The 13,209-nt window shown below is 32.9% G+C and overlaps 1 protein-coding gene across 1 annotated transcript; it reads left to right on the plus strand.

Moving 5' to 3' along the window:
• Window positions 1–11,939: 11,939 nt before the first annotated feature.
• On the plus strand, window positions 11,940–13,082 carry LOC127100304 (heavy metal-associated isoprenylated plant protein 23). Its single transcript, XM_051037441.1, has 3 exons — window positions 11,940–12,095; window positions 12,345–12,509; window positions 12,606–13,082. Exons 2-3 carry the CDS (start codon window positions 12,347–12,349, stop codon window positions 12,902–12,904), a joined length of 462 nt encoding a protein of 153 aa, XP_050893398.1. The 5' UTR covers window positions 11,940–12,095; window positions 12,345–12,346; the 3' UTR covers window positions 12,905–13,082.
• Window positions 13,083–13,209: the final 127 nt, after the last annotated feature.

Consider the following 13,209-nt stretch of genomic DNA (forward strand, 5'->3'; position numbering starts at 1 on the left):
TAGTCTGAGATCTACCAACCAAGAGAAGTATGTAGATTTAGAGATTCCTCAAAGTCTCATAACTCACTGGAAGTTTGAAGGATACACAACTTTACATTTTAGAGCTGTCAGGCTCATCATCTCTCTCCATGGAAGGAAAAATCAACCCGTCTTCTGCAAGATAGATCTTTTAGATTTAAATTATCTCCAATATGAAAATGTTTAATAGGGATTGTTTTAACCACACTCCATGCGGGAAGTGTTATCCTTACTATTTTTCCAAATTATAATGTAAGCCTCAATGATAGTATTTTATCCACGAGACTAAAAGTACAAGTCTAGATCACTGGATCAGATCAAACTTCAGAAGCTATGTCTGCCACTCTTCATCACCAAATAATATATTGTCTATAAAATCATTCGATAGATTTGCCTCTCTCGGGATGTTCTTCTGATTCTCTGTTGGTCGTTACTAACAGAGAATAAGATATACCATATATTGTTCTAATACCAAGAAGGGTCACAAGGGAATAATTAACTCAATTAATTCCCTTGAATGGATAAAAAATTATGAAAACATCCATCTTGAGAGAAGACTAATATAATCTCAAGAGACTACCTTTAGAAGATCCATTGACAAAATTGTAAAAACAATTTTCAAAAATCCAGATGAAGGGTCAAGTTCGATCTCTCCTATTTTCCAAACCATCATGATCCAACCAATACTTAAATAGGATTGGTGTCTGGTTCATGTTATCACAACAGAAGGAAAACCCATATATACTGACAAGATAAATAACCATTCCATTTGGGACATTGATCCTAAAAAATGTGACCCAGGATGTGGCTATTGGATGCACGATGATGATATTAACGAAGAAGTTATCCTCTCCAAAAGAAAAATAAAGGGACATGCAAACCATCTCCTCCTCCTCAAAGAAGATATGATCCTAATAATGGCCCATGGATAGGAATACATGAGAAAAAGAAACCTCTCTTTATCTATAAGGAAGCTCTTAATATCCTTAGGAAAGAAAATTTGTTGTCGCCTGATGACCCTACTCTTGTTACATGGTCACCTTCGGACTACTGTAAACCATTGGATCCTCAAAAAACTATTGAGCCAATCCATTGTTTTATGTACTCAACTACAACATCAGATTATAGCCAACATTTTCCTTCTCTAGAAAGGAAAATGGACCCAAATACAGACATGACATGTAAACCTTTCATTCACCCTAATAAAGTCCAGACTAATGGAAAACTTAACCCTTTGACTAAAGCTGGGGAGGTTCTAAATTGGCAATCAGAAGACATGGTTGCTCAAAATGATATTGTCCATAATCTTGACAAATGGTAGATAAAATTGCTGAAAAATAGATGAAATAGATGATTATCTCAAGGTTTTATCTCAGAAAATGTAGAAGCATTACAGAAGCTTAAACGCTTAAGTCTCTCGGCTAGATCATGACTTAAGACAGGTGTTAGAAGAAAGAATTTTGGCAAGACTTTTGACCAAAAGGGAAGAGAAATAACAAATCTTCAAGGTCAATTAAAAGAGATGGATGATTTCTTGAGGGCTTCTCATGAAAGGAAACCCAAGCATGTTGAAAACTATTTGTTTAACTCTCATACTTTCCCTACATATTTCACACGACCAGAAATTCCTTCTCCTTTTTACCCTACCTATTCCTCATCTCCACCAAATTATGTCAAATACATACCCACATCCCACATACCAAAATCTGACAAAACGAGTGCCACCTCAACTTCCATGACAAAAGGGAAAGTTGTCTGTTTGAGCGCTTCATCCTCAAACTCTCAGGATGTTCCTAAAACACCTTCTCTAAAATTCCAAGAAGAAGAAGAAAATCCTGATAAAAGTTTCCAAGCCATGGCAATTAAAGGAAATTATGAATACCCCCGAGAAAATCACTCTCTCGCTGAATCCTCAACACAAAAGGGTAAAAGTTCCTCCTCAGATGATAACAACGATTCTTATCAAGATACATCCACTGATGAAACACCGAGATCCTTTTCATCAGAGTCATAACCTCAAGAGAATTTTATTCCTGGGCTCTTCATGGCAAATATAAAAGAAGAAGAATATTTTTATGAAGAACCACATGAAGATACTCAAGTCACTAAAAGGACAAAAGTAAATAGTGGTCCTTGATTCATGCTTGATGATATCCCACCTAGTCGGTGGAGAAAAAGACTCCTAGAATTTAGGGCTTGGCTTAACACTTAGATGATGAAAACAAATGCATATAGTTATAAAGTCATTAAAGAATTTTGTTGTAGAATGACATGCATTATGAAAGAACGGTATCATAATCTTGGAACATTCAAACAAGATGAGCTGTCATACTAAAAATACTGTCAGTATTCTTGGATTCCTTCACCATGAATTTATTGGAGATATGGAGATATTTGATAGTAAAAGCATACAAAAATTCTTTGAGATGAAGTTTTGTTCCCTCAAAACAAAATACCTCGATAAACATTATCATAGAATGACACAGAGGTATTAAGTCCTCAATGGATTTAATGACCCTATGTTAGACGAGGGTAATGATCTAGAGGGGATGAATAGAACGCAAATAAAATATTGATTAAAAATATATTTTTAAAAATATTTTCTATGGCAAGCAAAAATGACTCCAGATCGACACTCGTCTATCCCAAACCATTATCTGAAGAATCAGATATGCGTATTAAACCGTAGCGAAATAAAATAAACATATAAAAATGATGAGAAAACAAATCAATATGTTTTTTAAAATAACGTTTGAATAATTTTACAGTTTGATAATCGATTTCCAATGAAATAGGAAACAAAAATTAACTAAGACAATTTATCAAACAATTTGTGTGCAATGAACACCAAGTTGATCTTTCCTTAGTGTTGTTGATGTGAAAACCAATTGCAATTTTATAGATTACAATCATCTTACAAAACAGTTTAAAATATTTCATCACAAACAAAATTATCAGTATATGAAATTGCATACTAAATGAATTCACAAATTGTAAAGAGAATGAGAGAGATAGAGAGAGAGAGAGAGAGAGAGAGAGAAAGAATTATTTGTTTAGGAAGTTCCCCAATTATCCTCACTATGGGTACGTTTGCCCCCAATTCCAAATGGAATTGAGATATTCAATTAACCTTTACAAATGTTGTATACAAGAGAGAAACATAAAGCCAAACCCTTAATCCCAAATTTGAAGTTGATTCTATCTTTTTCTCTTCCCTTGATCTTAAGCAAGATCTAGTGTCCCAAGATTTCCAATTGATCCTCTGGTATCTCTACTCCTTTAATAGAAACTTCTTTCTTCAAAGCTTTCACTCGGCCGAATCCAAGTTGCAAAATATCGTGCCCAAAACCCCCCAAATCACCTTTGATCTTGGAAGGAAAATCCCAACTTGTTTTATCAATGAAACCCCAAAAAAAATCTCAACCCAATTTGATTATACAAATCCTAAATTGGACCTTATCAAGCTTGTATCTAGATGACACCCATCAAAAATGATTATGTGTAGTTATTGTATGTGTGCATAGAAAAAGGTTGAAGATGATGAAAAAATTAATGTTTTGAAAAGAATGCATGAGTGCATATATATATATATATATATATGTGTGTGTGTGTGTGTGTGTGTGTGTGTGTGTGTGTGTGTGTGTGTGTGCATGTGTATGTGTATGCACGTGTATGTGTGTGCATGTATGTGTGTATGCATGTGTGTGTGTGTATGTGAACGTGTGTGTGTGTGCATATGTGTGTGTATGTGTGTGTGTATGCATGTGTGCGTGTGTGCATTTGTGTATGTGAGTGTGTGCATGTGTGCATGTGTGTGTGTATGTGTGTGTGTGTGCATGTGTGCGTGTATGTGTGTGTGTGTGTAAGAAAAAATAATATAAAAACAGAATTTATAAAATTTACAAGTTTGGAGTTTTGAAGCAGCATGTGTCGACCTCAAAAGTGAATGTATCGACCCGTAAAAGCATTTTTGCTTCTATACGTTGAACTAAAGATCATAGGTGTTGACCTCAAATAGGCGGAGATTTTGGATTTTCCAAAAGCTCGAGATGCATCGACCCATAGTCATCATGCGTTGAACTAAACGAGCAATGCATCGCCCTGAGAGGCTTGTGTGTCGACACATAGAAGGCAACAACTTTGGTTTTGTAAAACCTTCAACATGTGTCGACCTATGGCTTGGATGTGTCGATATCTAACCTAGTTTTTCACATAAAAACTCAATTTTGACTTGTAAAAGCATAACTAATCTAATTTTAAGTGTCCTAAGATGAAAATTCACACCTTTACAAATTTTGACTTGAGGATAAGGTCTAATATACACAAATATTAAGTGTCTTAGTTTTAACATCATTCAAAACATTTCTAAAAGGATAATGCACTCACACCCTAGTCTCAAAAATACATTTGTCTCCTTTCTACCTCAAGAACTTCAGCCAGAAATTCATAGAATGGTAGCAACAACCCAAAAGCTTATCAAAATCATAAGTCTTGGCTAGATTCATCAAGTTAGTTTAAAAGCATTTGAAAATCTATGGAGATTGCATTATCATTTCTCATAGGTTGTAGAACAAAAGTCAAAGTTCACCAAGGCATGCAAGAAGCCTTACCTAGTGATCAAATGTAATGATAAAAGATGTAGTTGTGCAAAAAAAAATGTCATCAACAAAAATACACAAAACCTCGTAAGATCTTCAAAGGAAAGAAAAATAAAGCTATGAAGTTTTTAAAAAGAAAATCTTTCAGAGAAAAAGGGAAAAATCAAAGATGCTTTGTTTGTGGGAAAATGGGACACTTTTCTAAAGAATGTCCTAATAATACAAACAAAGCCACAAAGCTGATCAACTATCTTCAACCTCTAGAAGGAGACCTAGAATCTTTGTATTCTGAACAAAGCTCTGCTAATGAAGAAACAATTTTTGCCCTAAAAAACTCTTTGTCTTTAGAATTAGGAGATGATGATTATTTCCCAGTTTACCCTTCAATGAAATAGGGAGTTCTCTTCCTACCCCTCCTTTCCCTTGTGTTGAAATTCATGTCCTCACATCAAAGTTTTCTTGTCCCAAGAAAGTTATAGCTTATATGGATACTGGGCCACAGATTACAATGATGAATCCTAGCATTCTCCCAATAGAATCATAGGTGACACATGCTACATACTTTGTAGCAGCAGATAGAAAAGTTTTCAGGGCATACTTAATGACTAAGAAAAAGATAGGAATAAATTCTTCACATACTGCATAGTCTAGACAAGGGTCATTGGTAGTAGTCTTCCAAATAAATATATTGTTGTAGGAATGGATGTCTATTCAGCAGCAATTAGGCTTCAAATTCTCCCCAAAGGAATCAAATTCAAAAGAGAATTCAAACTCTATTCTAAAATATCAAAACTATATTCCCTTTCTAAAGTCCCTGTTAGGTATGAAGAAATCAAGTACAACCTACTCAAACTCTATGCAAACAGCCATGGAAAATTCCTTCATCCAAAACCTATATTGAAAAATTAAGACATTTTTGTCCATCTTCCTTTTAAGCTCAATGAAGATTTTAATCCAACCAAGGCCACTCATCCAGGAATGAGTCCATCAGATTATACATTGGCTAGGGAAGAATGCAACCAGCTGCTCATACAAGGTATGGTAGAACCCACTAAATCGGAGTGGGATTGCCAAGCATTTTATGTATAAAAGAGATATGAAAAGATGAGAGGGAAAGTGAGGCTAGTAATTAACTATAAACCTCTAAATCATTTTTTCAAAGATGATAAATTTCTCATTCCAAAGGTTTCATCCTTAAATGTTTTCATCAAAGAAGCCCAAATTTATTCTAAGTTTGATATTAAGTCAGGGTTTTGGAAATTGGGTATCGACCCTGAGGACCGCTACAAGATGGCGTTCTGCATTCTTAATGCCCACTACCAATGGATAATATTACCATTGGGGCTTAAGGTAGCTCCATCGCTTTTTCAAAAGGCCATGACTAATTTTCTTAGCCCATTCTCAATAGTATCCTCATTTATATTGATGATGTGTTATTATTCTCAAAAGAAGAAAAAAACTCATATACAATTATTGGGCCAATTCCTTCAAATAGCCCAATAACATGGAATGATGCTCTCTGAAAACAAAAGCCAATTGGGCCAAGGGAAATACCAACCTCAATCTCATATTGCTCAAGAACTCTTAAACTTTCCTGATGAAAATCTCACCATTATGCAAATTCAGCAATTTCTTGGTATAATTAATTATATCAGAGATTTCCTACCAAAGCTAGCGAGATGTACAAGTCCCCTGTCCCAGTTACTCAAGAAAAAACCACCATCATGGGGAACAAAGCAAACTGAAGCAGTAAAGGCTTTGAAAAAGATCTCACAAACTCTGCATGCCCTGAAAATCTCGGGGAATGGTAAGAGAATCTTACAGACTGATGCTAGTGATCATTATTAGGGAGTAGTCCTAATAGAAGAAGTTGATGTGATAAAGTATTATTGTGGTCATTCTAGTGGTCAATTCAAAGAAGCTGAAAAATATTATCACACCACTTAAAAGGAAGCTCTTGCAGTTAAGCAAGGTATCCAAAAATTCTACTTCCACCTAAGAGGCTATCAGTTTGAAGTTCATATGGATAATTCCTCTTTTTCTAAGATCCTTGAATTTTAAAAAAAAAATCCTCCAGATCCTCAAACTCTTCGACTCAAAGATTGGTTTTCCATATATGGTTTTACTGTAAAACATATCAAAGGAACTCAAAATGTGATCCCTGATTTTCTTTCTAGACCTATGAAACCCATCAAAATCATTACTACGAAGCACAATTTCCCCCTGATTCTTATGGTCAAACCTTTATCAATCCATTCATCTATGACTAAGAATCTTCCTCCGGGGATAAATATGTCCTCCTCACCATCCAACTCAAAGAATATGCCAGAAATAATCTTTTTTATTTCATGACTAAGATTATAAAAAAGAAACTCCCAGATCATACTCCTTACTTCCCAAACACACCTTTTATTCTACTATTCATGATAAACCCAAAATTTAAATTTACAAAAAACCAATTATGGTATATTTAGTGTGGAACCTATCTATATGGTATGCTTGTCCATGTCCCAACTAAAGCCATGTATAACCATATAATGGATCCTAAGAACCACAAGTCGTTAATCTTGACTACTCTTGAATGGTATTCTCCATTGGAATGGTGGAGAAATCAATTAAGACCAGTCCTAGACGAAGTCAAGGAAATAAAATTAGTCTCAGAAGTCGTTGGCAAACTCAAGATTGTTTTCTTCCTACACCGGCCATATCAAATAGATCTCATAACTAAACTCCTTGTTTGTAATAATTATGCTGATATATGGGAAACTATTGATGATTATCCTTCAAGTTTAAAAGTTACAAAATTATTAATGGATTATGACAACTTCATCAATCTTCATGATCAAGGAAAAATCAAAGCTGATACAACTTGCATAAGTCATGAAAGGGTTAAGATACGAGAAATTGGAGAATGCTCGGGCCAGGCTCTTCAGCAAAATAAGATTCTCCAATGGAGACCGAGTCATCGGAAAGACGCGTGGAAGAAACCCAAAGTAAAATGTTGGATGAAACATGGAAATATGAGTCACCTCCTTATCTAGGTTACTTTTCAAAAGAATACCTATCCGACCAAAATATGTCTCTAAGTCATGAGCTCGTCTTTAAAGACTAATTGGATAAGTGTACCTTATGTGTCACATGCATGTTTATGAATAATGGTATTTTTTCTTCTTATGTAATAGTACTATAATAATGTACCTATAAGTCATAAGTGTGTCGGTCATTTGAAAAAAGCATTCTAATAATGTTTATGATGGCATGCTTGTAAATAATGTCTATCTTGTCCTTTTGTGGATCTCCTTATCTATAAAAGGAGACATCTTGTATCAGTTTGAGGCAGAAGCAATAAGAAATAAATCTTCTGTGCTAAAACATAAACATGTTCTAAAAATCTTTCTTTTCTCTCTAAAATCTTTAGGTATTATGTTCATATCATAATTTTCATACAAAGATGCAAATATGCTCTACACTTGCCTCAAAATGAGGATCTTGAATATCAGAAAACATCTTACCATCAATCAATAACACGGCCCTCGCTATTATGGGATGTCAGTTTTAATTGTTAGTCTATGTTTGAAACTTTATTATGCCTATGGTTATTTGTTTATTGCCTCGCTTGACTATATAGTTAAGGTTAGTTTCATGACATGTGAGGCTCCCGAACAATGTGGTATCAAAGCCTCGACAATAAGAAGGGGTGCATATGATATGAATATAATAAAGAAAGTGATTAAAGATATCAGAGATCAAAAACTTTTGGAAATAGAAGTTGAAATGTTACTTAATTGGAACAAACACGACGAATCTTGGTGTTTGATTTCGAAGGCTCTCGGTTTAATGACCTAAGAAGGTACAAACTGGATAATTGAAGAGAGAACGTGAAATCATGGAAAATGCAGGAATCAAAAGTCGATTCCCATAGACGACATCATTGTTCTATACTGGAACTAGAAATAGAGTAAGGATCAAAGGTAATGGCGGATCTAAGCTTCTGGTGCGATAGATAGTGGATTAACCTATAAGATTAACACTCTAATGCTAAACTCAGTATGTGAAAGAGGGTAGTGAATTGAAATTGAGTTTGAAATTGAGTGTCTGAATTGGCGCACTATCTATTTATATAATAAAGGAAATAACAGACTCGTTATTTGTTAGGTGTGGATCATGGAGAGTCATTGGATGCATCAAATGGTTGACATCTTCTATAACCATTTGTAGGGTGGATTTCGTGTGTTGAGAACGTTCTGAAAGGATTACAACTCCTTTAGAGTGGTCAGTGGTATCAATATGGCCGGCTCAAAACACTACTTTTTTCTTCAAATTGCACATTTGCAAAATAAGGTCTAGGATAATAGTTTCTTGTTCTTGCTTTAGGGGCTTTATTTCCTAATCTACTTAATATGCTATTATTTTCTTCTTCATCAGATAGAGTATTAATCTTACCTGATGGAGATGTTCCTATTTTTAAGAATTTTAATTTACTAACTAATTCATCCAACTTATTTTCAGTATTATGACCTAAAGTAATTCCTTTTAATTCTTTATTTGAATGGGTATTATACAGATATATAGATCTATTAGGATCTAACATAATATTTTTAATATCTTTATATTAAGGGATAGAGTTCTCAATCCTTTCTAACGGTTGTGACATGGTGCAAATAATTTGATTTGTATAATTTATTTGATAATGGAGGTTATTAATGTCCTTTATTTTATTAAAAGAGTTTGTTATTGACTTGAAAGGCGAAGCTTCTATTTCTAAGTTTTCTTTTGGAGTGATAATCTTAATGACTTCTAATGGAGGGTGAATTGATTATATATTTTTAGAAGTTTTCCCTTGTGTACTCAATTTAACATTAACATCTAAAAACATTTTAACAGAAAAAGGGGTTCTCTATTTTTTCTTCTAAATAGAATAATTCAAGTCATGTAAAGAAATAGGTACTAATCTCATGTAATTATAAAAATTGATACAAAATTTCTAAATATAATTTTGTCTATTCCTTAGAGAAATACCAAGGTTACTTCTCTAAGTTATAGGCGGTCTATAACAAAGGATCATCTTTAGCAATTACCCCTAATATACGTGATTCTCTTGGAGGAGACCTGGAGAAAGCTAAATTACCCCTAATATACGTGATTCTCTTGGAGGAGACCTAGAGATTTTCTCCGAGTAAATTGATTGGGGAATTGTAGAAGAAAAGTTTACTCTGACAATATTTACCCTAATAGTGGAATCTATCACGTGTCTAGCATGAGATGAAGAACTAATACTACTAGACTTATGATATTTATAGGATTGACTTCTAGTCATCCTAATCCTAACCGATCCATCAATATCTTGGATTACAATTCTAATTGTTCTAGCTTCTATTTTTTTTATTTAATTACATCTTGAAGTATCCATTCTTTTGAAAACTTGTTTATAATATCAGAAGCAGTTAATATCTTTGGGGTCATAATATTATACCTACTTAGATTTGCTTCAATAATACATGTTTCATTCTTAGGGATATTTTTAATTAATTTAAACCTTGAATATAAATAACTAATATTCTTTTTTTTGTAAATTCATCTCTTAATCTCATAGAATAATTTAGATGACAATTAAAGTGAGCATGACCATTCAATTATAGCAATAGTTGAATTCTAAAAATCTTTTATTATAGTGTCTCCTAAAACTAGTAGTATAGGAGTGTGTAATCCTAATTTGTGCAATGATTCATGGCTATTTGAATTAATATTTGAATTAATCTTAGATGAATATATTTGTAACCATCTCTATAATGTTTTTTTAATAATTTTATGTTTAACAAATTTATAGTCTCATATTTCTCTTTTATGGATGTTACTGATTCAATAATATGAATTATTTTTTTATTTCTAAAATCAAAAGTATTTATCTTATAAATTTCTCTTAACTACATTCTGACATATACCAGTTTACTAACCTATTATTTTTATTAAATAACTTACAATTTTTATTTATTAAACTTGTTATTTTTAAGTTTAAGTATCCTATTCTTCATCTTTCTTCTCCCCCTTATTTTTGTTTACATAATTAGAATTAAAATGTGTTAAACTAATTGTTTTACTGTCTCAGCTCAGATCATACTACTATTATTAGTTACCCTCTAAGAAAAATCAAATTCACGGATTAGTTGTAGATAAAAAGTAAAATAAATAAATCTTGAAAATATCTGGTATAATAAAAAGAATAAAAGTAGAATCAAAGTATCCTCAAATCCATTGAGCAGAGGACTAAAGAAGTTTCCAAAATCGTGCGTAGTCTTATATTTGTCAAAACAAAAGAATTCATATTTTGGAATTTTGTTTTAAGATAACTCATATTTTGGAGTTAATCATTATGCACCAACTCTTTTAACAGCTGTTTTACATGAATGTTCCCAAAAATCCCAACCAAACGCATTCGTCGTGGCTTCTGTCATTTGTGATTTGTTAAGTATAAATTAGTAAACAATTTTGTAAAGTCAAGTGTGAGCGTATATTATTACCTCTCTTTGTTTGTAGAAACTTTTGGTCTTTCTTATGGTCATATACACTAGAAAAGGAGTGTATCTTTTATACTTCATTTGAACTATAAAGTGGAGTATTTGAGAAGACTGATTGAGGTTAAACTCGAGGTAAACAGTGAAATATAACAGTAATCATGTAGCAATGCATTAAGAACTTGGCATTTCAATTACTATGCCTTTTGGATTCTAGTTCAATTGGTGGCAGAGGAGAATGAATGTAGCCGAAATTTAGTGGTTCTAGGTTCAACAATAAAGCTTAACATTTCATTGCAATATGTGACTTCAGTGTTTTTTTTAAATAACATATTTAAAATACCAACAAATAGTTTAAATATTACTGTACTTTATATTTTATCTATTTAGATATCTTAAATTTTACATTTTAAATCTAGATTTAAAAGATCAAAGCTTAAACATATATTTTACATTTTATTTATATAAAAAACTTAAAAATTGTGTTTTAACTATAGATTTAAAAGACTAATAGTTTACCTTAAATTAAAATGAGATATCAAATACATAATAGTTGTATAAAACACAAGTAAAACAAATGCTTTTTATGTTAAAATTTATTTACACCATTAGATGAACCAATCACGCCATTAAATCAAGTGTGATACTAGTATAATAGAAGTTATTGATCAAATGGTAGGAAAAAGGTTTGTGCAACATATAATTAGTCTCAAATACAGTGTCCTTTTACTTTTGCAGGGTATTTTTGAATTTCATGTAGTACATACGATACATAAAATGAAACATAAGAATAAAAATAGAGAAAAGACACTTTTGTTTACTGGTGTATGTAGGGCCCACGACATTTCATCTGTTTGAATCTAATTAAAGTAACGCCTCTATAAGTAGGCCTATATGCAAGCAAACGAGCTCAAACCAAAGTAAACAAGTTCTTCTCAGAGCACCATTATTTACTCATTATTACAAGGTAAGGAAGTAGTCCATTTTTTTCAGAAAGAAACTTCCTTCCTTGGTTTTTATTTTTCAATATATAAATTTATCTCTACATTCAAGACATAACGCACCTATCAACCATATACATGCTCCATTGCACAACTCGCATAAAACACTATTTTTAATCCCTTAAGTTCTCTATAATCTGTAGTTTTTATCTAAATTGACAAGTTATTTTTCAATTTTTTTTAGTTTATAAACCATTTTACTTTTGATCATACAGAAATGGGAGTTAGTGGAACTTTTGACTACTTGTCTGATCTAATGAGCAGTGGTCACCAGCATCTCAAGAAGAAGAAGAAGCAGTTACAAACTGTAGAGCTTAAGGTTAGAATGGACTGTGATGGCTGTGAGCTTAAGGTCAAGAAAACCCTTTCTTCTCTAAGTGGTAAAGTCACACTCTTTTCATCTTTTCATCATTTATTATTAACATTTTACCAGTGGCATTCAACATGAAGTTGATGAAATGTAATGGTGATTTCAGGGGTAAAATCGGTAGAGATAAACCGTAAACAGCAAAAAGTAACTGTAACTGGGTTTGTGGAGCCAAACAAGGTGCTAAAGAAGGCTAAGTCAACGGGGAAGAAGGCTGAAATTTGGCCTTATGTACCTTACAACTTGGTGGCTCAACCATATGCTGTTTCTTCTTATGACAAGAGGGCTCCTCCTGGTTATGTGAGAAGAGTGGAGAATGCTCCAACCACTGGAACCATGACAAGATATGAAGATCCTTATGTCAACATGTTCAGTGATGAAAACCCAAATGCATGTTCTATCATGTAAACAAAAAAAAATGTTTTTTTTCTAAGCTTGGCACTGTAAATTTTCATATTTTAATCTAGTGTGTTGTTTCATTTTTCTTGTTTACTTTTTCTGGTTCTGGTCAATTTTCAAGCTCTTGTTTCCCTAGATTAAGGACGTTTCTTTACATGAAAAAGGATGAGAAGAGACGTTGCTGTTATCATTGCATTTATTTCCTAATTTTGTTATTTTCCAGAACTGTACACTGTACCTGCTTGTAGTTTTACAGTGGTTACTTTTGGTGGGACTTGACCTAAGATAGGAAATTGTTTCTATTGTTATGGTCT

This window comes from Lathyrus oleraceus, chromosome 7 (genome assembly GCF_024323335.1).
Source record: "Lathyrus oleraceus cultivar Zhongwan6 chromosome 7, CAAS_Psat_ZW6_1.0, whole genome shotgun sequence".
Classification (NCBI taxonomy): Eukaryota; Viridiplantae; Streptophyta; class Magnoliopsida; order Fabales; family Fabaceae; genus Lathyrus; species Lathyrus oleraceus.

Coding starts and splice junctions, on each gene's coding strand:
- LOC127100304 (XM_051037441.1), top strand. CDS start 12,347: ATGGGAGTTAGTGGAACTTTTGACTACTTGTCTGATCTAATGAGCAGT. Junction 12,510..12,605: donor AACCCTTTCTTCTCTAAGTG/GTAAAGTCACAC, acceptor TGGTGATTTCAG/GGGTAAAATCGGTAGAGATA.